The sequence below is a fragment of the Taudactylus pleione genome, unplaced genomic scaffold (genome assembly GCF_031769625.1).
Source record: "Taudactylus pleione unplaced genomic scaffold, aTauple2 ptg001928l, whole genome shotgun sequence".
In the NCBI taxonomy this organism is placed as follows: Eukaryota; Metazoa; Chordata; class Amphibia; order Anura; family Myobatrachidae; genus Taudactylus; species Taudactylus pleione.
Window position 1 is genome coordinate 316,314 of NW_028286325.1, and position 27,527 is coordinate 343,840.

The 27,527-nt window shown below is 46.3% G+C and overlaps 1 protein-coding gene across 6 annotated transcripts in view; it reads left to right on the plus strand.

The window, feature by feature from the left end:
- TRAK2 (trafficking kinesin protein 2) overlaps positions 1-27,527 on the plus strand; it is a 174,544-nt gene that overhangs the window by 94,617 nt on the left and 52,400 nt on the right. For all 6 annotated transcript variants that reach the window (XM_088465261.1, XM_088465265.1, XM_088465260.1 and 3 more), the window contains exons 4-6: positions 9,395-9,471; positions 11,779-11,895; positions 14,089-14,298. In XM_088465261.1, the coding sequence (XP_088321387.1) occupies positions 9,395-9,471; positions 11,779-11,895; positions 14,089-14,298 (404 nt within the window). The remainder of the gene's footprint in view (positions 1-9,394; positions 9,472-11,778; positions 11,896-14,088; positions 14,299-27,527) is intronic.

The window sequence follows — 27,527 nt, forward strand, 5'->3', positions numbered from 1 at the left end:
TACATACAGGTACAGAAGACTGTACTGTGTGTTATTACTGATCATTACTGTGCAGGACACTCCTCTCTCTCTCAGGGATTATACATACAGGTACAGAAGACTGTACTGTGTGTTATTACTGATCATTACTGTGCAGGACACATCTCTCTCTCAGGGATTATACATACAGGTACAGAAGACTGTACTGTGTGTTATTACTGATCATTACTGTGCAGGACACTCCTCTCTCTCTCAGGGATTATACATACAGGTACAGAAGACTGTACTGTGTGTTATTACTGATCATTACTGTGCAGGACACTCATCTCTCTCTCAGGGATTATACATACAGGTACAGAAGACTGTACTGTGTGTTATTACTGATCATTACTGTGCAGTACACATCTCTCTCTCAGGGATTATACATACAGGTACAGAAGACTGTAGTGTGTGTTATTACTGATCATTACTGTGCAGGACACTCATCTCTCTCAGGGATTATACATACAGGTACAGAAGACTGTACTGTGTGTTATTACTGATCATTACTGTGCAGGACACATCTCTCTCTCAGGGATTATACATACAGGTACAGAAGACTGTACTGTGTGTTATTACTGATCATTACTATGCAGGACACTCATCTCTCTCTCAGGGATTATACATACAGGTACAGAAGACTGTACTGTGTGTTATTACTGATCATTACTGTGCAGGACACTCCTCTCTCTCTCAGGGATTATACATACAGGTACAGAAGACTGTACTGTGTGTTATTACTGATCATTACTGTGCAGGACACATCTCTCTCTCTCTCAGGGATTATACATACAGTTACAGAAGACTGTACTGTGTGTTATTACTGATCATTACTGTGTAGGACACTCATCTCTCTCAGGGATTATACATACAGGTACAGAAGACTGTACTGTGTGTTATTACTGATCATTACTGTGCAGGACACTCATCTCTCTCTCAGGGATTATACATACAGGTACAGAAGACTGTACTGTGTGTTATTACTGATCATTACTGTGCAGGACACATCTCTCTCTCTCAGGGATTATACATACAGGTACAGAAGACTGTACTGTGTGTTATTACTGATCATTACTGTGCAGGACACATCTCTCTCTCAGGGATTATACATACAGGTACAGAAGACTGTACTGTGTGTTATTACTGATCATTACTGTGCAGGACACTCCTCTCTCTCTCAGGGATTATACATACAGGTACAGAAGACTGTGCTGTGTGTTATTACTGATCATTACTGTGCAGGACACATCTCTCTCTCTCTCAGGGATTATACATACAGGTACAGAAGACTGTACTGTGTGTTATTACTGATCATTACTGTGCAGGACACATCTCTCTCTCTCTCAGGGATTATACATACAGGTACAGAAGACTGTACTGTGTGTTATTACTGATCATTACTGTGCAGGACACATCTCTCTCTCTGAGATTATACATACAGAAGACTGTACTGTGTGTTATTACTGATCATTACTGTGCAGTACACATCTCTCTCTCAGGGATTATACATCCAGGTAAAGAAGACTGTACTGTGTGTTATTACTGATCATTACTGTGCAGGACACATCTCTCTCTCAGGGATTATACATACAGGTACAGAAGACTGTACTGTGTGTTATTACTGATCATTACTATGCAGGACACTCATCTCTCTCTCAGGGATTATACATACAGGTACAGAAGACTGTACTGTGTGTTATTACTGATCATTACTGTGCAGGACACTCATCTCTCTCTCAGGGATTATACATACAGGTACAGAAGACTGTACTATGTGTTATTACTGATCATTACTGTGCAGGACACTCATCTCTCTCTCAGAGATTATACATACAGGTACAGAAGACTGTAGTGTGTGTTATTGCTGGTCATTACTGTGCAGGACACATCTCTCTCTCTGAGATTATACATACAGAAGACTGTACTGTGTGTTATTACTGATCATTACTGTGCAGTACACATCTCTCTCTCAGGGATTATACATCCAGGTAAAGAAGACTGTACTGTGTGTTATTACTGATCATTACTGTGCAGGACACATCTCTCTCTCAGGGATTATACATACAGGTACAGAAGACTGTACTGTGTGTTATTACTGATCATTACTATGCAGGACACTCATCTCTCTCTCAGGGATTATACATACAGGTACAGAAGACTGTACTGTGTGTTATTACTGATCATTACTGTGCAGGACACTCCTCTCTCTCTCAGGGATTATACATACAGGTACAGAAGACTGTACTGTGTGTTATTGCTGATCATTACTGTGCAGGACACTCCTCTCTCTCTCTCAGGGATTATACATACAGGTACAGAAGACTGTACTGTGTGTTATTACTGATCATTACTGTGCAGGACACATCTCTCTCTCTCTCAGGGATTATACATACAGTTACAGAAGACTGTACTGTGTGTTATTACTGATCATTACTGTGTAGGACACTCATCTCTCTCAGGGATTATACATACAGGTACAGAAGACTGTACTGTGTGTTATTACTGATCATTACTGTGCAGGACACATCTCTCTCTCTCAGGGATTATACATACAGGTACAGAAGACTGTACTGTGTGTTATTACTGATCATTACTGTGCAGGACACTCATCTCTCTCTCTCAGGGATTATACATCCAGGTACAGAAGACTGTACTATGTGTTATTACTGATCATTACTGTGCAGGACACATCTCTCTCTCTCTCAGGGATTATACATACAGGTACAGAAGACTGTACTATGTGTTATTACTGATCATTACTGTGCAGGACACATCTCTCTCTCTCAGGGATTATACATACAGGTACAGAAGACTGTACTGTGTGTTATTACTGATCATTACTGTGCAGGACACATCTCTCTCTCAGGGATTATACATACAGGTACAGAAGACTGTAGTGTGTGTTATTACTGATCATTACTGTGCAGGACACTCATCTCTCTCAGGGATTATACATACAGGTACAGAAGACTGTACTGTGTGTTATTACTGATCATTACTGTGCAGGACACATCTCTCTCTCTCAGGGATTATACATACAGGTACAGAAGACTGTACTGTGTGTTATTACTGATCATTACTGTGCAGGACACATCTCTCTCTCAGGGATTATACATACAGGTGCAGGAGACTGTACTATGTGTTATTACTGATCATTACTGTGCAGGACACTCATCTCTCTCTCTCTCAGGGATTATACATACAGGTACAGAAGACTGTACTGTGTGTTATTACTGATCATTACTGTGCAGGACACTCATCTCTCTCTCAGGGATTATACATACAGGTACAGAAGACTGTACTGTGTGTTATTACTGATCATTACTGTGCAGGACACTCCTCTCTCTCTCAGGGATTATACATACAGGTACAGAAGACTGTACTGTGTGTTATTACTGATCATTACTGTGCAGGACACATCTCTCTCTCAGGGATTATACATACAGGTGCAGGAGACTGTACTATGTGTTATTACTGATCATTACTGTGCAGGACACTCATCTCTCTCTCTCTCAGGGATTATACATACAGGTACAGAAGACTGTACTGTGTGTTATTACTGATCATTACTGTGCAGGACACATCTCTCTCTCTCAGGGATTATACATACAGGTACAGAAGACTGTACTGTGTGTTATTACTGATCATTACTGTGCAGGACACTCATCTCTCTCAGGGATTATACATACAGGTACAGAAGACTGTACTGTGTGTTATTACTGATCATTACTGTGTAGGACACTCATCTCTCTCAGGGATTATACATACAGGTACAGAAGACTGTACTGTGTGTTATTACTGATCATTACTGTGCAGGACACTCATCTCTCTCTCAGGGATTATACATCCAGGTACAGAAGACTGTACTGTGTGTTATTACTGATCATTACTGTGCAGGACACATCTCTCTCTCTCTCAGGGATTATACATACAGGTACAGAAGACTGTACTGTGTGTTATTACTGATCATTACTGTGCAGGACACTCATCTCTCTCAGGGATTATACATACAGGTACAGAAGACTGTACTATGTGTTATTGCTGGTCATTACTGTGCAGGACACATCTCTCTCAGGGATTATACATACAGGTACAGAAGACTGTACTGTGTGTTATTACTGATTATTACTGTGCAGGACACTCATCTCTCTCTCAGGGATTATACATACAGGTACAGAAGACTGTACTGTGTGTTATTACTGATCATTACTGTGCAGGACACATCTCTCTCTCTCAGGGATTATACATACAGGTACAGAAGACTGTAGTGTGTGTTATTGCTGGTCATTACTGTGCAGGACACATCTCTCTCTCAGGCATTATACATCCAGGTACAGAAGACTGTACTATGTGTTATTACTGATCATTACTGTGCAGGACACTCATCTCTCTCTCAGGGATTATACATCCAGGTACAGAAGACTGTACTGTGTGTTATTACTGATCATTACTGTGCAGGACACTCATCTCTCTCTCTCAGGCATTATACATCCAGGTACAGAAGACTGTAGTGTGTGTTATTACTGATCATTACTGTGCAGGACACATCTCTCTCTCAGGCATTATACATCCAGGTACAGAAGACTGTACTATGTGTTATTACTGATCATTACTGTGCAGGACACTCATCTCTCTCTCAGGGATTATACATACAGGTACAGAAGACTGTACTTTGTGTTATTACTGATCATTACTGTGCAGGACACATCTCTCTCTCTCAGGGATTATACATACAGGTACAGAAGACTGTACTGTGTGTTATTACTGATCATTACTGTGCAGGACACTCATCTCTCTCTCAGGGATTATACATCCAGGTACAGAAGACTGTACTGTGTGTTATTACTGATCATTACTGTGCAGGACACATCTCTCTCTCAGGCATTATACATCCAGGTACAGAAGACTGTACTGTGTGTTATTACTGATCATTACTGTGCAGGACACTCCTCTCTCTCTCAGGGATTATACATACAGGTACAGAAGACTGTACTGTGTGTTATTACTGATCATTACTGTGCAGGACACTCATCTCTCTCTCTCTCAGGCATTATACATCCAGGTACAGAAGACTGTACTGTGTGTTATTACTGATCATTACTGTGCAGGACACTCCTCTCTCTCTCAGGGATTATACATACAGGTACAGAAGACTGTACTGTGTGTTATTACTGATCATTACTGTGCAGGACACTCATCTCTCTCTCAGGGATTATACATCCAGGTACAGAAGACTGTACTGTGTGTTATTACTGATCATTACTGTGCAGGACACTCATATCTCTCTCTCTCTCTCTCTCAGGCATTATACATCCAGGTACAGAAGACTGTAGTGTGTGTTATTACTGATCATTACTGTGCAGGACACTCATCTCTCTCTCTCTCAGGGATTATACATACAGGTACAGAAGACTGTACTATGTGTTATTACTGATCATTACTGTGCAGGACACTCATCTCTCTCAGGGATTATACATACAGGTACAGAAGACTGTACTGTGTGTTATTACTGATCATTACTGTGCAGGACACTCATCTCTCTCTCAGGGATTATACATCCAGGTACAGAAGACTGTACTGTGTGTTATTACTGATCATTACTGTGCAGGACACTCCTCTCTCTCTCAGGGATTATACATACAGGTACAGAAGACTGTACTGTGTGTTATTACTGATCATTACTGTGCAGGACACATCTCTCTCTCTCAGGGATTATACATACAGGTACAGAAGACTGTACTGTGTGTTATTACTGATCATTACTGTGCAGGACACATCTCTCTCTCTCAGGGATTATACATACAGGTACAGAAGACTGTACTGTGTGTTATTACTGATCATTACTGTGCAGGACACTCATCTCTCTCAGGGATTATACATACAGGTACAGAAGACTGTACTGTGTGTTATTACTGATCATTACTGTGCAGGACACTCATCTCTCTCAGGGATTATACATACAGGTACAGAAGACTGTACTGTGTGTTATTACTGATCATTACTGTGCAGGACACATCTCTCTCTCTCAGGGATTATACATACAGGTACAGAAGACTGTACTGTGTATTATTACTGATCATTACTGTGCAGGACACTCCTCTCTCTCTCAGGGATTATACATACAGGTACAGAAGACTGTACTGTGTGTTATTACTGATCAGTGTCAGCCAGATGTGTGATAGATCCTCTAATCCAGGGGTCAGAGCGTTGCCTGTAATATCTCTGTCCTGTAATAGGGAAAGGTGTCTGGTGTCAGCCAGATGTGTGATAGATCCTCTAATCCAGGGGTCAGAGCGTTGCCTGTAATATCTCTGTCTTGTAATAGGGAAAGGTGTCTGGTGTCAGCCAGATGTGTGATAGATCCTCTAATCCAGGGGTCAGAGCGTTGCCTGTAATATCTCTGTTCTGTAATAGGGAAAGGTGTCTGGTGTCAGCCAGATGTGTGATAGATCCTCTAATCCAGGGATCAGAGCGTTGCCTGTAATATCTCTGTCCTGTAATAGGGAAAGGTGTCTGGTGACAGCCAGATGTGTGATAGATCCTCTAATCCAGGGGTCAGAGCGTTGCCTGTAATATCTCTGTCCTGTAATAGGGAAAGGTGTCTGGTGTCAGCCAGATGTGTGATAGATCCTCTAATCCAGGGATCAGAGCGTTGCCTGTAATATCTCTGTCCTGTAATGGGGAAAGGTGTCTGGTGTCAGCCAGATGTGTGATAGATCCTCTAATCCAGGGGTCAGAGCGTTGCCTGTAATATCTCTGTCCTGTAATAGGGAAAGGTGTCTGGTGTCAGCCAGATGTGTGATAGATCCTCTAATCCAGGGGTCAGAGCGTTGCATGTAATATCTCTGTTCTGTAATAGGGAAAGGTGTCTGGTGTCAGCCAGATGTGTGATAGATCCTCTAATCCAGGGGTCAGAGCGTTGCCTGTAATATCTCTGTCCTGTAATAGGGAAAGGTGTCTGGTGTCAGCCAGATGTGTGATAGATCCTCTAATCCAGGGGTCAGAGCGTTGCCTGTAATATCTCTGTCCTGTAATAGGGAATGGTGTCTGGTGTCAGACAGATGTGTGATAGATCCTCTAATCCTGGGGTCAGAGCGTTGCCTGTAATATCTCTGTCCTGTAATAGGGAAAGGTGTCTGGTGTCAGCCAGGTGTGTGATAGATCCTCTAATCCAGGGGTCAGAGCGTTGCCTGTAATATCTCTGTCCTGTAATAGGGAAAGGTGTCTGGTGTCAGCCAGATGTGTGATAGATCCTCTAATCCAGGGATCAGAGCGTTGCCTGTAATATCTCTGTCCTGTAATAGGGAAAGGTGTCTGGTGTCAGCCAGATGTGTGATAGATCCTCTAATCCAGGGATCAGAGTGTTGCCTGTAATATCTCTGTCCTGTAATAGGGAAAGGTGTCTGGTGTCAGCCAGATGTGTGATAGATCCTCTAATCCAGGGGTCAGAGCGTTGCCTGTAATATCTCTGTCCTGTAATAGGGAAAGGTGTCTGGTGTCAGCCAGATGTGTGATAGATCCTCTAATCCAGGGATCAGAGCGTTGCCTGTAATATCTCTGTCCTGTAATAGGGAAAGGTGTCTGGTGTCAGCCAGATGTGTGATAGATCCTCTAATCCAGGGGTCAGAGCGTTGCCTGTAATATCTCTGTCCTGTAATGGGGAAAGGTGTCTGGTGTCAGCCAGATGTGTGATAGATCCTCTAATCCAGGGATCAGAGCGTTGCCTGTAATATCTCTGTTCTGTAATAGGGAAAGGTGTCTGGTGTCAGCCAGATGTGTGATAGATCCTCTAATCCTGGGGTCAGAGCGTTGCCTGTAATATCTCTGTCCTGTAATAGGGAAAGGTGTCTGGTGTCAGCCAGATGTGTGATAGATCCTCTAATCCAGCGATCAGAGCGTTGCCTGTAATATCTCTGTCCTGTAATAGGGAAAGGTGTCTGGTGTCAGCCAGATGTGTGATAGATCCTCTAATCCTGGGGTCAGAGCGTTGCCTGTAATATCTCTGTCCTGTAATAGGGAAAGGTGTCTGGTGTCAGCCAGATGTGTGATAGATCCTCTAATCCTGGGGTCAGAGCGTTGCCTGTAATATCTCTGTCCTGTAATGGGGGAAGGTGTCCGGTGTCAGCCAGATGTGTGATAGATCCTCTAATCCAGGGGTCAGAGCGTTGCCTGTAATATCTCTGTCCTGTAATGGGGAAAGGTGTCTGGTGTCAGCCAGATGTGTGATAGATCCTCTAATCCAGGGGTCAGAGCGTTGCCTGTAATATCTCTGTCCTGTAATGGGGAAAGGTGTCTGGTGTCAGCCAGATGTGTGATGGATCCTCTAATCCAGGGGTCAGAGCGTTGCCTGTAATATCTCTGTCCTGTAATAGGGAAAGGTGTCTGGTGTCAGCCAGATGTGTGATAGATCCTCTAATCCAGGGGTCAGAGCGTTGCCTGTAATATCTCTGTCCTGTAATAGGGAAAGGTGTCTGGTGTCAGCCAGATGTGTGATAGATCCTCTAATCCAGGGGTCAGAGCGTTGCCTGTAATATCTCTGTCCTGTAATAGGGAAAGGTGTCTGGTGTCAGCCAGATGTGATAGATCCTCTAATCCAGGGGTCAGAGCGTTGCCTGTAATATCTCTGTCCTGTAATGGGGAAAGGTGTCTGGTGTCAGCCAGATGTGTGATGGATCCTCTAATCCAGGGGTCAGAGCGTTGCCTGTAATATCTCTGTCCTGTAATAGGGAAAGGTGTCTGGTGTCAGCCAGATGTGTGATAGATCCTCTAATCCAGGGGTCAGAGCGTTGCCTGTAATATCTCTGTCCTGTAATAGGGAAAGGTGTCTGGTGTCAGCCAGGTGTGTGATAGATCCTCTAATCCAGGGGTCAGAGCGTTGCCTGTAATATCTCTGTCATGTAATAGGGAAAGGTGTCTGGTGGGAAAGTAATATACCAGGGATACTGGGTACAATGCCAGGATAGGGCACACATGCTGCATGTTAGCCACTGGCGGGGTCACGTTTACCTTCCCCTTTGGTCTTTAACACGTTATCTGCTGCTACCTATAGTTACAGGTACATAGTGCTATAATCCTGAGTGATCAAGTGACATAAATATAATGGCTGCTGGGAATGATATGACATCACCAGGTTTATCCATGACATAAGAGGGACAGACATGAGGTTTCTCTGCGATATAACCGCGATATGAGGTTAATGTGCGCTGTGATGTCTGCCATATTGGGGGAGATTCCGTCTCCATTACCTTTGTCACACGATAGCGGAGACCTGTCTGATACTGTCCCCCTGCCTGGCACATGGAGGGGACCCTGAGTACTCTGCCTCCCATACATTTGAGGACCACCGCTCATACTCACGTGTGTCATTCTCTTCCAGTCCTCGGCTCAGAGAAGATTGACCAGATGACCAGAAGTTACAATGACGCCGACATGCTGAGCCACCTGCTGACAGAGGTACACGCTCCGTCCCCCAATGTGCTCTGTATGTAAATGTGTAGTAATGGTTATGTATGTGACACATGTAACAAATCTATTATACGTGCAATATACTGCCCGTGTTATATACGGAGACTGTATCCCAGAGTGCTCTGTATGTAAATGTGTAGTAATGGTTATGTATGTGACACATGTAACAAATCCATTATACGTGCAAAATACTGCCCATGTTATATACGGTGACTGTATCCCAGAGTGCTCTGTATGTAAATGTGTAGTAATGGTTATGTATGTGACACATGTAACAAATCTATTATACATGCATAATACTGCCCATGTTATATACGGTGACTGTATCCCAGAGTGCTCTGTATGTAAATGTGTAGTAATGGTTATGTATGTGACACATGTAACAAATCTATTATACGTGCAAAATACTGCCCATGTTATATACGGTGACTGTATCCCAGAGTGCTCTGTATGTAAATGTGTAGTAATGGTTATGTATGTGACACATGTAACAAATCCATTATACGTGCAAAATACTGCCCGTGTTATATACGGTGACTGTATCCCAGAGTGCTCTGTATGTAACTGTGTAGTAATGGTTATGTATGTGACACATGTAACAAATCTATTATACGTGCAAAATACTGCCCATGTTATATACGGAGACTGTATCCCAGAGTGCTCTGTATGTAAATGTGTAGTAATGGTTATGTATGTGACACATGTAACAAATCCATTATACGTGCAATATACTGCCCATGTTATATACGGTGACTGTATCCCAGAGTGCCCTGTATGTAAATGTGTAGTAATAGTTATGTATGTGACACATGTAACAAATCTATTATACGTGCAATATACTGCCCATGTTATATACGGAGACTGTATCCCAGAGTGCCCTGTATGTAAATGTGTAGTAATGGTTATGTATGTGACACATGTAACAAATCCATTATACGTGCATAATACTGCCCATGTTATATACGGAGACTGTATCCCAGAGTGCTCTGTATGTAAATGTGTAGTAATGGTTATGTATGTGACACATGTAACAAATCTATTATACGTGCATAATACTGCCCATGTTATATACGGAGACTGTATCCCAGAGTGCTCTGTATGTAAATGTGTAGTAATGGTTATGTATGTGACACATGTAACAAATCCATTATACGTGCAATATACTGCCCATGTTATATACGGTGACTGTATCCCAGAGTGCCCTGTATGTAAATGTGTAGTAATGGTTATGTATGTGACACATGTAACAAATCCATTATACGTGCATAATACTGCCCATGTTATATACGGTGACTGTATCCCAGAGTGCTCTGTATGTAAATGTGTAGTAATGGTTATGTATGTGACACATGTAACAAATCTATTATACGTGCATAATACTGCCCATGTTATATACGGTGACTGTATCCCAGAGTGCCCTGTATGTAAATGTGTAGTAATGGTTATGTATGTGACACATGTAACAAATCCATTATACGTGCAATATACTGCCCATGTTATATACGGTGACTGTATCCCAGAGTGCCCTGTATGTAAATGTGTAGTAATGGTTATGTATGTGACACATGTAACAAATCTATTATACGTGCAATATACTGCCCGTGTTATATACGGTGACTGTATCCCAGAGTGCCCTGTATGTAAATGTGTAGTAATGGTTATGTATGTGACACATGTAACAAATCTATTATACGTGCAATATACTGCCCATGTTATATACGGAGACTGTATCCCAAAGTGCTCTGCAGCTTAGAACATGCAGTTACAGACCCAGAACTTGTCCATGTAAATATATCACAGAGCAGATATTGTCATTTCTCGCTGGTTTAGGTGATGAACAATTACCCTGATCCAGGAATAAGTGCAAATAAAGGGGCAGTTTGCACCTTAGTAAAACCATTTTGCGCTGCATATGGGGCATATAAAATGTGTAGAGAGATTTCGGTTTGGGGGGGAGGGGGGGTTCTAGCTAAATTGCATTGTGGGCTACATGCAGAAGCAGCCAGTATTTACCCTGCTTGCAGAAAGTAATAATAATGTATTTGCCCCCCTTGCATTGCAGATTGCTCATATTTTTTTTATTTTCTCCTGACTGTGAATGAAGCTCTGTATGTTATAGGTGCCTGTATCATAGTGTTTTATAGATCATCTTATAAGGTGTTGGCACAGCGGAAACACGCCACCCAGCAGGTTTATATTTAGCCTTGCCATGCTGGATTCCCCAGTGCCGAGCCTCATACTGGCTTCTGTGGTATTTACTATGAATACTGATGAATGCTGCTGTTCTGCGCACAGAGGGACCGAGACCTGGAGCTGGCGGCTCGCATTGGGCAGGCGCTTCTGAAGAGGAACCACCTATTGTCCGAGCAGAATGAGTCTCTGGAGGAGCAGCTGGCACAAGCGCTTGATCATGTAAGTTGTAATGAATCCATCAGTGATCTATGGTTACAGTGCACAATTCTCCGATAGTATATTACTGATAATCTGTGGGATGTACAAACTACCACAGAGTATATAGCATCACTCGTTTCTGACCTGTACCAACCGGACCCTCATCATAGGTCTGCGATCCCTCTGTATTGTAATAACGAGAGATCTTTCCACCATTGTTCTGTTTCATTCTGCCCTTTATTATATGTATATATTTTACAGTCTGTCATACTACCCCCCCCTCCAACACAGGAATACTCTGGCTGCCCCTCCCCCAATAACAAACATGTTTTTTTTATCTCCTTGTTTTGGTCATGTTGTGTCATTCCCGTGTTTATCATGAGTTATTGGCTATATTTTATGACCTTATTACAGACATCTCTTATCACATAGAGTAAATATATAACCTGTTCCTCCGCCCAAGGTAATCTTTCACAGTTCCACAGAATCCAGCTCAGTGCAATGGATGCCAAGTCTAGCGATTGGCATAAAGGGCTGGGGATCTCCCGGAGACGCTGTATTCTCTGTCCTCATACGTGCAGCGTGCTCTATTATAATAATAATAATAATAATATGCGTCCTCATACGTGCAGTGTGCTCTATAATAATAATATGCGTCCTCATACGTGCAGCGTGCTCTATAATAATAATAACATGCGTCCTCATACGTGCAGCGTGCTCTATAATAATGCTAATATGCGTCCTCATACGTGCAGCGTGCTCTATAATAATGCTAATATGCGTCCTCATACGTGCAGCGTGCTCTATAATAATAATAATATGCGTCCTCATACGTGCAGCGTGCTCTATAATAATGCTAATATGCGTCCTCATACGTGCAGCGTGCTCTATAATAATAATAATATGCGTCCTTGCCCTTCATTGTATCAGCTTCTGTTGAATGATTTGTCTGATAGAATGGAAGCTTTGGAGTCAATTCAGTTATCCGCAAGCTGGGCGTAGTGCCGCTGTACTAGCGAGGAAATGGCGGCAACTGCAACTCAGATCACCGCGGACTCGCATATTCTTTATATATCCCTATAGGTCTGCAAACAAGAATCAGTGAGTCCATGAGACCTGTATATAATATGTCGGCACTTACTTGCGATGCGAGACGTCTCTCAGCTGATTGTATTGCCCCCTTACATTTGGCTGACGCGGCGCTTTCTATCTGATCCCTGGATGACCCACTTTCGAGGTTAACCTAGATTGTAACCTCTTATGAGTAGGTCCCTCTATACTCTTCATGTTTGCACCTTCTCCATCAACCTCGTATGAGCCTTTTTTTTTTGTATGATGTCCAGCGCTGCAGAGTTTTGTGACTCCCTTATAAATAAACGTGGGTAAGATGTCCTACTGACCCCCAAACCCGCATTGCTGTGTGACTCTCTTATAGATAAACGTGGGTGAGATGTCCTACTGACCCCCAAACCCGCATTGCTGTGACTCCCTTATAGATAAACGTGGGTAAGATGTCCTACTGACCCACAAACCCGCATTGCTGTGACTCCCTTATAAATAAATATGGGTAAGATGTTCTACTGACCCCCTAACCCGCATTGCTGTGTGACTCCCTTATAGATATCCTACTGACCACCCTAACCCGCATTGCTGTGTGACTCCCTTATAGATATCCTACTGACCACCCTAACCCGCATTGCTGTGTGACTCCCTTATAGATATCCTACTGACCACCCTAACCCGCATTGCTGTGTGACTCCCTTATAGATATCCTACTGACCCCCAAAGCCGCATTGCTGTGTGACTCCTTTATAGATATCCTACTGACCGCATTGCGGTGACTACACTGGGCACTTTTCCCATTGCAGTTTGTGCATGGAGGCTGGACCCTTTTACTCTCTGTCTAATTGTTGATACCCATCTTGTGTTATTACTGTATGTGCTACAATTTGTAAAGGTCAGAGTATGCTGGAGCAATATAAATGTTATTCCGTATCTAATCTCTTTCCCACTTCCCTTGTAAATCTAATGTTGCTGCCATCATAGGACGGAATGGTGATTGGGAGAGGGAGGGGCTGGGGGCTTGCATTGTATAGCTAATATATTATGTATGTATTATGGTAACGTGAATTCCGGTTACATTCACAATATTGTAAAATGATTCAACTTTCACTGTTTTATTACTAATTATTTAATGTATTGGAACATTTACAGGTCAACCAGCTCCAGCATGAGCTATCTAAGAAAGACGATCTGCTCCGTGTGGTTTCCATCGCGTCCGAGGAGAGCGAGACTGACTCCAGCTGTTCTACTCCATTACGTTCCAACGATTCGTTCACCCTCACACATGGGCTGCTGCAGCTGGATAACTTACACGGGAAGCTGCGGGAACTGGAGGAGGAGAATGTGGCGCTGCGCTCTAAGGTACAGTCCTTCCATAGTCACACACACAGCCTGAGAATGCTCACTCACCCTCACACATGGGCTGCTGCAGCTGGGTAACTTACACAGGAATCTGCGGAAACTGTAGGAGGAGAAACTAGGGGGGCCTGGAGGGGAAGTGTGGTGGTGCTGGATATAAACTGTGGGAGGAACCGGAGGAAAGATGTTGGGAGGGGACTAAAAAGAAAGAAGTATGGGAGGGGGACTAGAGGGGAAGAAGTGTGGGAGAGACTGGAGGGGAAGAAGTGGTGGGGGATTGGAGTAGAAGAAGTATGTGTGTGAGGGGAACTGGAGAGGAAGAAGTGTGTGGGAGAGACTGGAGAGGAAGAAGTGTGTGGGAGAGGCTGGAGAGGAAGAAGTGTGTGGGAGAGACTGAAGGGGAAGAAGTGTGTGGGAGAGACTGAAGGGGAAGAAGGGTGTGGGAGAGACTGAAGGGGAAGAAGTGTGTGGGGAGGGACTGGAGGGGAAGAAGTGTGTGGGGAGGGACTGGAGGGGAAGAAGTGTGTGGGGAGGGACTGGAGAGGAAGAAGTGTGTGGGAGAGACTGGAGAGGAAGAAGTGTGTGGGAGAGACTGGAGAGGAAGAAGTGTGTGGGAGAGACTGTAGGGGAAGAAGTGTGTGGGAGAGACTGAAGGGGAAGAAGTGTGTGGGAGAGACTGAAGGGGAAGAAGTGTGTGGGGAGGGACTGGAGGGGAAGAAGTGTGTGGGGATGGACTGGAGGGGAAGAAGTGTGTGGGGAGGGACTGGAGGGGATGAAGCGTGTGGGAGGGACTGGAGGGGAAGAAGCGTGTGGGAGAGACTGAAGGGGAAGAAGTGTGGGAGAGACTGAAGGGGAAGAAGTGTGTGGGGAGGGACTGGAGGGGAAGAAGTGTGTGGGGAGGGACTGGAGGGGAAGAAGTGTGTGGGGAGGGACTGGAGGGGAAGAAGTGTGTGGGGAGGGACTGGAGGGGAAGAAGTGTGTGGGGAGGGACTGGAGGGGATGAAGCGTGTGTGAGAGACTGAAGGGGAAGAAGTGTGTGTAGGAGGGGAAGAAGTGGGGAGGGGAAGAAGTGTGTGGGGAGGGACTGGAGAGGAAGAAGTGTGTGGGAGAGACTGGAGAGGAAGAAGTGTGTGGGAGAGACTGGAGAGGAAGAAGTGTGTGGGAGAGACTGTAGGGGAAGAAGTGTGTGGGAGAGACTGAAGGGGAAGAAGTGTGTGGGAGAGACTGAAGGGGAAGAAGTGTGTGGGGAGGGACTGGAGGGGAAGAAGTGTGTGGGGATGGACTGGAGGGGAAGAAGTGTGTGGGGAGGGACTGGAGGGGATGAAGCGTGTGGGAGGGACTGGAGGGGAAGAAGCGTGTGGGAGAGACTGAAGGGGAAGAAGTGTGTGTAGGAGGGGAAGAAGTGGGGAGGGGAAGAAGTGTGTGGGGAGGGAAACTGGAGGGGAAGAAGTGTGTGGGGAGGGACTGGAGGGGAAGAAGTGTGTGGGGAGGGACTGGAGGGGAAGAAGTGTGTGGGGAGGGACTGGAGGGGATGAAGCGTGTGGGAGAGACTGAAGGGGAAGAAGTGTGTGTAGGAGGGGAAGAAGTGGGGAGGGAAACTGGAGGGGAAGAAGTGTGTGGGAGAGACTGAAGGGGAAGAAGTGTGTGGGAGAGACTGAAGGGGAAGAAGTGTGTGGGGAGGGACTGGAGGGGAAGAAGTGTGTGGGGATGGACTGGAGGGGAAGAAGCGTGTGGGGAGGGACTGGAGGGGATGAAGCGTGTGGGAGAGACTGAAGGGGAAGAAGTGTGTGGGGAGGGACTGTAGGGGATGAAGCGTGTGGGAGAGACTGAAGGGGAAGAAGTGTGTGTAGGAGGGGAAGAAGTGGGGAGGGAAACTGGAGGGGAAGAAGTGTGTGGGAGAGACTGAAGGAAGAAGTGTGTGGGAGAGACTGAAGGGGAAGAAGTGTGTGGGGAGGGACTGGAGGGGAAGAAGTGTGTGGGGATGGACTGGAGGGGAAGAAGCGTGTGGGGAGGGACTGGAGGGGATGAAGCGTGTGGGAGAGACTGAAGGGGAAGAAGTGTGTGGGAGAGACTGAAGGGGAAGAAGTGTGTGGGAGAGACTGAAGGGGAAGAAGTGTGTGGGGAGGGACTGGAGGGGAAGAAGTGTGTGGGGATGGACTGGAGGGGAAGAAGTGTGTGGGGAGGGACTGGAGGGGATGAAGCGTGTGGGAGGGACTGGAGGGGAAGAAGCGTGTGGGAGAGACTGAAGGGGAAGAAGTGTGTGGGAGAGACTGAAGGGGAAGAAGTGTGTGGGGAGGGACTGGAGGGGAAGAAGTGTGTGGGGAGGGACTGGAGGGGAAGAAGTGTGTGGGGAGGGACTGGAGGGGAAGAAGTGTGTGGGGAGGGACTGGAGGGGATGAAGCGTGTGGGAGAGACTGAAGGGGAAGAAGTGTGTGTAGGAGGGGAAGAAGTGGGGAGGGGAAGAAGTGTGTGGGGAGGGACTGGAGGGGAAGAAGTGTGTGGGGAGGGACTGGAGGGGAAGAAGTGTGTGGGGAGGGACTGGAGGGGAAGAAGTGTGTGGGAGAGACTGAAGGGGAAGAAGTGTGTGGGGAGGGACTGGAGGGGAAGAAGTGTGTGGGGATGGACTGGAGGGGAAGAAGTGTGTGGGGAGGGACTGGAGGGGATGAAGCGTGTGGGAGGGACTGGAGGGGAAGAAGCGTGTGGGAGAGACTGAAGGGGAAGAAGTGTGTGGGAGAGACTGAAGGGGAAGAAGTGTGTGGGGAGGGACTGGAGGGGAAGAAGTGTGTGGGGAGGGACTGGAGGGGAAGAAGTGTGTGGGGAGGGACTGGAGGGGAAGAAGTGTGTGGGGAGGGACTGGAGGGGAAGAAGTGTGTGGGGAGGGACTGGAGGGGATGAAGCGTGTGTGAGAGACTGAAGGGGAAGAAGTGTGTGTAGGAGGGGAAGAAGTGGGGAGGGGAAGAAGTGTGTGGGGAGGGACTGGAGAGGAAGAAGTGTGTGGGAGAGACTGGAGAGGAAGAAGTGTGTGGGAGAGACTGGAGAGGAAGAAGTGTGTGGGAGAGACTGTAGGGGAAGAAGTGTGTGGGAGAGACTGAAGGGGAAGAAGTGTGTGGGAGAGACTGAAGGGGAAGAAGTGTGTGGGGAGGGACTGGAGGGGAAGAAGTGTGTGGGGATGGACTGGAGGGGAAGAAGTGTGTGGGGAGGGACTGGAGGGGATGAAGCGTGTGGGAGGGACTGGAGGGGAAGAAGCGTGTGGGAGAGACTGAAGGGGAAGAAGTGTGTGTAGGAGGGGAAGAAGTGGGGAGGGGAAGAAGTGTGTGGGGAGGGAAACTGGAGGGGAAGAAGTGTGTGGGGAGGGACTGGAGGGGAAGAAGTGTGTGGGGAGGGACTGGAGGGGAAGAAGTGTGTGGGGAGGGACTGGAGGGGATGAAGCGTGTGGGAGAGACTGAAGGGGAAGAAGTGTGTGTAGGAGGGGAAGAAGTGGGGAGGGAAACTGGAGGGGAAGAAGTGTGTGGGAGAGACTGAAGGGGAAGAAGTGTGTGGGAGAGACTGAAGGGGAAGAAGTGTGTGGGGAGGGACTGGAGGGGAAGAAGTGTGTGGGGATGGACTGGAGGGGAAGAAGCGTGTGGGGAGGGACTAGAGGGGATGAAGCGTGTGGGAGAGACTGAAGGGGAAGAAGTGTGTGGGAGAGACTGAAGGGGAAGAAGTGTGTGGGAGAGACTGAAGGGGAAGAAGTGTGTGGGGAGGGACTGGAGGGGAAGAAGTGTGTGGGGATGGACTGGAGGGGAAGAAGTGTGTGGGGAGGGACTGGAGGGGATGAAGCGTGTGGGAGGGACTGGAGGGGAAGAAGCGTGTGGGAGAGACTGAAGGGGAAGAAGTGTGTGGGAGAGACTGAAGGGGAAGAAGTGTGTGGGGAGGGACTGGATGGGAAGAAGTGTGTGGGGAGGGACTGGAGGGGAAGAAGTGTGTGGGGAGGGACTGGAGGGGAAGAAGTGTGTGGGGAGGGACTGGAGGGGATGAAGCGTGTGGGAGAGACTGAAGGGGAAGAAGTGTGTGTAGGAGGGGAAGAAGTGGGGAGGGGAAGAAGTGTGTGGGGAGGGACTGGAGGGGAAGAAGTGTGTGGGGAGGGACTGGAGGGGAAGAAGTGTGTGGGGAGGGACTGGAGGGGAAGAAGTGTGTGGGGAGGGACTGGAGGGGATGAAGCGTGTGGGAGAGACTGAAGGGGAAGAAGTGTGTGTAGGAGGGGAAGAAGTGGGGAGGGGAAGAAGTGTGTGGGGAGGGAAACTGGAGGGGAAGAAGTGTGTGGGGAGGGACTGGAGGGGAAGAAGTGTGTGGGGAGGGACTGGAGGGGAAGAAGTGTGTGGGGAGGGACTGGAGGGGATGAAGCGTGTGGGAGAGACTGAAGGGGAAGAAGTGTGTGTAGGAGGGGAAGAAGTGGGGAGGGAAACTGGAGGGGAAGAAGTGTGTGGGGAGGGAAACTGGAGGGGAAGAAGTGTGTGGGGAGGGAAACTGGAGGGGAAGAAGTGGGGAGGGAAACTGGAGGGGAAGAAGTGTGTGGGAGAGACTGAAGGGGAAGAAGTGTGTGGGAGAGACTGAAGGGGAAGAAGTGTGTGGGGAGGGACTGGAGGGGAAGAAGTGTGTGGGGATGGACTGGAGGGGATGAAGCGTGTGGGAGAGACTGAAGGGGAAGAAGTGTGTGGGAGAGACTGAAGGGGAAGAAGTGTGTGGGAGGGACTGAAGGGGAAGAAGTGTGTGGGGAGGGACTGGAGGGGAAGAAGTGTGTGGGGAGGGACTGGAGGGGAAGAAGTGTGTGGGGAGGGACTGGAGGGGATGAAGCGTGTGGGAGAGACTGAAGGGGAAGAAGTGTGTGGGAGAGACTGAAGGGGAAGAAGTGTGTGGGGAGGGACTGGAGGGGAAGAAGTGTGTGGGGAGGGACTGGAGGGGGAAGAAGTGTGTGGGGAGGGGATGAAGCGTGTGGGAGAGACTGAAGGGGAAGAAGTGTGTGTAGGAGGGGAAGAAGTGTGTGGGGAGGGAAACTGGAGGGGAAGAAGTGTGTGGGGAGGGAAACTGGAGGGGAAGAAGTGTGTGGGGAGGGAAACTGGAGGGGAAGAAGTGGGGAGGGAAACTGGAGGGGAAGAAGTGTGTGGGAGAGACTGAAGGGGAAGAAGTGTGTGGGAGGGAAACTGGATTGGAAGAAGTGTGTGTAGGAGGGGAAGAAGTGGGGAGGGAAACTGGATTGAAAGAAGTGTGTGTAGGAGGGGGACTAGAGGGGAAAATGTGTGTTGGGGAGGTGACTGGCAGGGAAAAGTGGGGGGGTGTCTGGAGGTGAAGAAGTCTGGGGGAGGTGACTAGTGGGGAAGAGTGGGGGGGGGGACTTGAAGGGAAGAAGTGTGACTATAATTGTAGTTTCTATAGCTGTTTTTAGAAGAATTACATTGACGCAAGCAATTATGAGTTAGGGTGTTTTGCAGGATATCCTGTCAATATTGACATGTTCATTATGTTTAAAATACAATAATCACCAAGTGCATACGATTGGAATGATTACCGAGATTGGATAACTAATTCAATATGTTTATTTCTTCTTCGGTGTCAATAGGGTCCACAGAAATTACCTTGGGTATGTAGCTGGAGTGATCCAGGCACCAAACAGTTAACAAGCTTCAGCTCCCAGGATGTCCTGGGTCCTCCTGCATACATACCCCGCCCCTGGCCACAGGCAGTTAGTTTTTCGCTGTTTGGTGCAGGAGCACCACGCGGTCAGAGAGACTGCGATAGCCGTCCCAAACAATTATTTTTTTTTCCGAGTAGCGGCGCGTGCTGACAGAGGGGAGAACCTGAAGCAGCCGAGTGTCCGGATAGATGCCCGTGTCACCGCTCCGTCTTCCCCCCCGCCGGGCCGCAACACAGGTGAGGGTACTGGTGATTTTGGCAGGATTAACCAGCCCAGGACTGTAACCGGGAACATCGGGGATGGCAGGTAAGGGGTTCCCCGCGGCCGCAGATAAGAAATTCCATTATACAAAATAGGTGGAAGCCTTATACCCCTAATCATTGGATCAGTGCACTAAATGGGAGTTTCCTCCGTCAGTGGATGCACATGTGGCACATCTGGTTAGGAGTGCCACATTGCCTATGCCATCTGCATCCTCTCTTAATTGCCCCACAGATAGGAAACTTGAAGCCTGTCTTAAGGCAGTCTTTTCTCTATCAGGTGCTGTTACTCGCCCAGCCATGGCTACAGCTTGGGTCTCCAAAGCCATTGAGGAATGGATGAAGACGCTGGAAAATGCTCTTCTAGGAGCTTCCAAAGAACAGCTGACGATTATCTCCTACGTTAAGGAGGCGGCATCCTACTTGAGAGAGGCAGCTTCGGATGCTGGTATATTATCCTCTAAAACATCAGCGGTCTCAGTTTTGGCTCGGAGAGCCCTTTGGCTGAGAGACTGGAAAGCAGATGCAGGGTCTAAAAGAGCCCTGGAATCCCTTCTGTTCACGGAAGGGCATTTTGTTTGGCACAGAGTTAGACAAGATCGTTGCTACGGTGGTAGCCTCTAAAACGGCATCCACTTATAGACCTAAGCAGTCAGCCTTTCGGCCGCAAGTAAAAGCAAGAGGTCAGTCTTCCTCTTAAAGCCAGTTCTCGCAGAAAACCACAGTCTAAGAAATCCTGGCAAAACAAATGTCCGGCTGTCAGGTCTGAGGTTATACCTACAGCCTGATGGGACAGGCCTTCCCCTGGGGGATCCCAGGGTAGGAGGATGACTTCTTCAGTATTCAGACACCTGGCATCTTACAACAACAGATGCCTGGGTTCGGGAGGTGGTCTCCCAGGGGTACGCCCTTACTTTCTGGAGAAGTCCCCCGCAAAGGTTTTTTGACACGATTCCGGCAGCGGATTCGGTAAAAGCATTGGCCCTCCAATAGGCTCTACACTCGCTGCTGGTATCAGGGGTAATAATCCCGGTTCCAGTGAATCAACTAGGAAAGGGATATTATTCCAACCTCTTCTTGATTCAAAAACCAAATGGACCTTACCGACCGATTCTAAACCTAAAAGGACTCAACACATTTATCCACGTGCCCAGGTTTCGAATGGAAACTCTGCGGTCGATTGTCTTGGCTATGGAACCAGGGGATTTCATGGTGTCCTTGGATATTCAGGATGCATATCTTCATGTACAATTACACTGTCCCACCAACGTTTCCTGAGGTTCGCAGTGCTGCGGGATCATTTCCAATTTCAGGCACTGCCTTTTGGTTTATCAACGGCCCCTCGGGTGTTTACCAAAATCATGGCAATAATGACTGCCTGCCTCAGGCACCAGGGGGTCAGGATCTTGCCATACTTGGACGATCTCCTGATATTGGCTCAGTCGCCTCAAGAATTGCAGCATCATCTCAGACTGACAATTGCCTGTCTACACAGACATGGTTGGATTATAAATTGGAAGAAGTTGTCGCTTCTGCCAGTGCAGCAGATGGTGCATTTATATCTGCCAGAAGAAAAGATTGTGGCCCTTCAGCTGCGGATACGCAGGCTTCTGCACAGCCGGTCAGTATCTGTTCATGCGGCAATGCAGATTCTGGGATACATGGTGTCAACCTTCGACATGGTGGAATATGCAAAGTTCCACTCCAGACCATTGCAGAGGTTGATCCTCAATAAGGGCACAGACGATCCGTCTCTCGCCAGAAGTATGACTGTACCTGTGATGGTGGTTGCAGACGTACCGTCTCAACAAGGGTCGCTCATTTTGGATTCCAGATTGGGTACTCCTCATGACCGATGCCGGCCTCCGCGGTTGGGGCGCAGTGACAGGTCGACACACATTTCAAGGAAAATGGACGACAAGAGAAAGTCTTCGGTCCATAAATGTCCTGGAACTAAGGGCAGTATTCAGGGCTTTGGTTCAGGCTCAGGAAATATTGAAGGGCAGGCCTGTCCAGGTACAATCCGACAATGCCACCGCAGTAGCCTACCTCATCCATCAGGGAGGCACGCGGAGCCAGGCTGCCATGGCGGAAGTTTCAAACATTCTGGTCTGGGCAGAATGTCCTCTCCCAGCGATATTGGCAGTGTTCATTCCAAGAGTCCTCAATTGGGAAGCGGACTTCCTCCGCCGGCAGGACATACATGCCGAAAAGAGGGGGCTCTTCATCCACAGGTATTTCAGAGCCTTGTGCACAGATGGGGTCTTCCAGAAGTAGACCTCATGGCCTCAAGTCACAATCACAAGGTCCACAGGTACGGGTCCAGAACCAGGGATCCTGCAGCCGAGTTTGTAGATGCTCTGGCAGTAAAGTGGAACTTCAGACTGGCGTATCTGTATCTGTTTTCTCCGTTTTCCCTTCTTCCAAGGGTCATCAGGAAATTCAAGCAGGAAAGCGGGACAGTAATACTGATAGCTCCTGCTTGGTTCACCGATCTACATAGTCTCTCCATAGACACTCCACGGCCTCTTCCTCTAAGGCCAGACCTGTTAATACAGGGTCCCTGCCTGTACTCAAATCTTCTTCGTCTGTCTTTGACGGCATGGCTCTTGAGACCTCCGTCTTAAAGGAAAGGTTTTTCCAATTCTGTAATTCAAACAATGTTGAGGGCACGGAAACCTTCCGCTGCTCGCATTTACTACAGAACTTGGCACTCATTTACTACTTGGAACTTGGCACTCATTTTTAGTGGTGTGAACTGCGTTAATGTGACCCTAAGGTTTTTAAGGTCTTTCGAGTGCTTTCGTTTCTTCAGGCTGGGTTAGACCTGGGTCTCCATCTGGCCACCCTGAGGGTTCAGGCTTTTGCACTTTCAGTTTGGTTTCAGCAAAGGATCGCCCCATTGCCTGATGTTTAGAATATTTTTTCAGGGTGTTCTGAGGGTTCAGCCTCCCTTTGTCCCCCCAGTAGCCCCTTGGGATTTGACATTGGTTTTCAAGGCTTTGCAGGCTCCTCCATTCGAACCCCTGAAATCTGTAGACCTGAAGTGGTTGACAGCCAAGACCATTTTTCTTCTGGCTATTTCCTCTGTCCGTAGGGTCTCTGATTTGGCATCCCTGTCTCATCGATCTCCTTTTTTGATATTCCATGAGGATAGAACTGTTCTTCGTACTAGGGCCGGGTACCTTCATAAGGTGGTATCCCGATTTCATGTGAATGAAGAAATTGTGGTTCCGGCTTTGCAAGCTTCAGGCCTTTCGGCAGATGAAGCATCACTGGATGTTGTCCGTGCACTACGTATCTATGTATTTCGCACCAACTTCATTAGAAAGTCAGAATCTTTATTTGTGTTGTATGGCTGTCATAAGCGAGGCTGGCTAGGTAACAAATAGTCTTTGGCCATGAGATTGCGTATGACAATTTCTCAAGCATGCACACAAGCTGGCCTTGTTGTTCCAAACAAGGTCACAGCACATTCTACTTGATCTGTGGGACCTTCGCGGGCGATTCGTCGTGGTGCCTCTGCTGAACAAATATGCAAGGTGGCCACGTGGTCTTCCGTCCACACCTGGGCATAGGATTCTCCTTGAGGCTGATACACAGGAGCTTCCCCACCCCTAAAGGGAACTGCTTTGGGACGTCCCAAGGTAATTTCTGTGGACCCTATGGACCCTGAGGAAGTAAATAAGAGTTATGGTATAACATAACTCTTCTTTTTTTTTTTCTTTCTTCGAGGTCCACAGGACACCTACCCTAACGCACCTGTTGGGAAATTCTTTTCTGTTGTATTTTCTATGATTCTTCTTCGTCTTAAGGTGCCCACACACATAGCGACATTTTAAACGATTTGGCCGATTTTGACGAATTGTGACGACGAATCGGGTAAAAAAGTACAAATCATGAGTTTATACTCACGAGCACGATGCCGATGCGCGTCCCCGCTCGTCGTACATCGCATCTTCTGATCTGCCATGCTGTAGGGCAGATTAGCCAATCTGGGATACAATGCATTGGCTGCAAGATAGATCTTTAGTCAGATTGGACATTTTTAACTCCAAATCGTGATCACGACGGCAAGGGAGCTCCCGTGAAAGTTCATGAGGAAATTGGCCATAAAATCGTATCGTGAGGACATCGGTATGTGTGTGGGCTCCTTTAGTCTTCTCTCCCTTCAGTAGTTTTTATTGATATTTTTAAACATACATAAACAAATAAGGAAAAGTAAATAAAATAAAATACAAGAATATACTCATCGAATATAGGACAGATATGAAAACCAAACATATCAAATGTTGGGCATAAACATAGTATAATACAAGAGATTACAATATGGTATATAGATATATATAACAGTATACACTACCGTTCAAAAGTTTGGGGTCACTTAGAAATGTCTTTATTTTTTAAAGAAAAGCACTGGGTATTTTTGTTTTTTTTTCAATGAAGATAACAACATTAAATTAATCAGAAATACACTCTATACATTATTAATGTGGTAAATGACTATACTAGCTGCAAACGTCTGTTTTTTAAAGGAATATATACATAGGTGTATAGGTGCCCATTTCCAGCAACCATCACTCCAGTGTTCTAATGGTACATTGTGTTTGCTAAGCGCGTTAGATGATTAATGGATGATTAGAAAACCCTTGAAAACCCTTGTGCAATTATGTTAGCACAGCTCAAAACGGGTTTGCTCGTTAGAGAAGCTATAAAACTGGCCTTCCTTTGAGCTAGTTGAGTATCTGGAGCATCACATTTGTGGGTTCGATTATACTCTCCAAATGGCCAGAAAAAGAGAACTTTCATGTGAAACTCGACAGTCTATTCTTGTTCTTAGAAATGAAGGCTATTCCATGCGAGAAATTGCCAAGAAACTAAACATTTCCTACAATTGTGTGTACTACTCCCTTCAGAGAACAGCACAAACAGGCTCTAACCAGAGTAGAAAGAGAAGTGGGAGGTCCCGGTGCACAACTGTGCAAGAAGACAAGTACATTAGAGTCTCTAATTTGATAAATAGACTCCTCACAAGTCCTCAACTGGCAGCTTCATTAAATGGTACCCACAAAACGCCAGTGTCAATGTCTACAGGGAAGAGGTCACTCCGCGATGCTGGCCTTCTAGGCAGAGTGTCACAGAAAAAGCCATATCTGGGACTGGCCAATAAAAGGAAAAGATTATTATGGGCAAAAGAACACAGACATTGGACAGAAGAAGATTGGAAAAAAGTTATGGACAGACAAATCGAAGTTTGAGGTGTTTGGATCACACAGAAGAACATTTGTGAGACGCAGAACAAGTGAAAGGATGCTGGAAGAGTGCCTGACGCCATCTGCCAAGCATGGTGGAGGTAATGTGATGGTCTGGGGCTGCTTTGGTGCTGGTAAAGTGGGAGATTTGTACAAGGTAAAAGGGATTTTGAATAAGGATGGCTATCATTCCATTTTGCAACGCCATGCCATACCCTGTGGGCAACGCTTGATTGGAGCCAATTTCCCCTCCAACAGGACAATGACCCAAAGCACACCTCCAAATTATACAAGAACTATTTAGGGAAGAAGCAGGCAGCTGGTATTCTGTCTGTAATGGAGTGGCCAGCTCAGTCACCAGATCTCATCCCCATTAAGCTGTTGTGGGAGCAGCTTGACCGTATGGTACGTAAGAAGTGCCCATCAAGCCAATCCAACTTGTGGGAGGTGCTTCAGGAAGCGTGGGGTGACATTTCTTCAGATTACCTCAACAAATTAACAGCTAGAATGCCAAAGGTCTGCAATGCTGTAATTGCTGCAAAAGGAGCATTCTTTGAAGAAAGCAAAGTTTTAAGGACAAAGTTATTATTTCAAATAAAAATCATTATTTCTAACCTTGCCAATGTCTTGACTATATGTTCTATTCATTTTGCAACACATTTGATAAATAAAAGTCAGTTTTCATGTAAAACACAAAATTGTCTGGGTGACCCCAAACTTTTGAACCATAGTGTATTTAAGTACTTCCTGATGTAAGTTTTTATAGCAGAAAGAACTCGAAGGTGCCATTCGAGCACACGAATACGGAGATAAAAGAAATACAATACACCCTTAAATGATACAAATATTTCACCCTAGGCAGCTCAGGTATAAAAATCGGATACCAGAATAGCAAAGAGATCATTATAATAAAATATGCACATCTGTCCAAATAGTAATACCTAAAACTAAACAAAACAAGTACACCCAAAGCAAAACCTTCCCCATAACCCCCCACCCTGTATAACCGAACCCCAACTCAGGTATACCTGGATCCCATAGTACCTCCCCCCCCCCCCTAGTAATGGTTCCTACCACTAAATACCCTGCTCCCCCCACGCAAATAAAAAACAGCCAAAATATTGAAACACAACAAATCTCCCAACAACCCCCCACCCTGTATAGCCCAGTCCAAACTAGTTATACTTGGATCCCCTAACACCCCCCCCACTAAACTATGCTAATCTACTTACAAAACCCAACCACCCTAATCTTGAATATGGGATGGTAAATTTACATAAATATTAAGGGCGAAAAATGAGCAACAAAAATAAAATATTAAGGCCACATTTTAAAGCAAGGCAAAAAACTAAATGACCATAGGCATGGCCTAGCTCTCCGGCCTAGGTAATATATGGCTACTCCCAAACATTAGAAAATATTAAAACATAAACCCCACACAGAATATAAAGTAGTAAAAAGTCAGGATGTACAGATATAGGCATATAAATTCAACAACTTTGATTATACATTAATACAAAAATATTTCCTATCCTCTCCTTCCAAGCAGAGAAACAGACATATATAAAGTTTCAATAGTGAAACAAAACAATACTGTAGATTCTAAAGTATTAATCAGGCCAGGTCTCAACCGTTTGTGAATAAATATAGAATAGAAAAGTCTCTGATAACAAGTCCCCAATCTTCATCAAAGTAGATAGGAAAGGATAACAGATTTTAGCAAGAATTGGTGTAGATTCAGAGAACCCAACAACTGAGGATTCCTCAATGATTTCCTCTTCTTAAGTGTGTCTAGAGTACAAGGGTCCTTCCTTCTCAATTTTTCTTTCCTGCTCCTGCTTGGGCTTGATAACAAACTAACTGCCTGTAGCCAGGGGCGGGTATGTATGGAGGGGCACCCAGGGCATCCTGGGAGCTGAAGCTTGTTAACTGTTTGGTGCCTGGATCACTCCAGCTACATCTAAGGTAATTTCTGTGGACCCTGTGGACCCCGAAGAAAGAGTTAACAAAGGTATGTTATAACATAACTCTTATTTTTGCACTTAATTA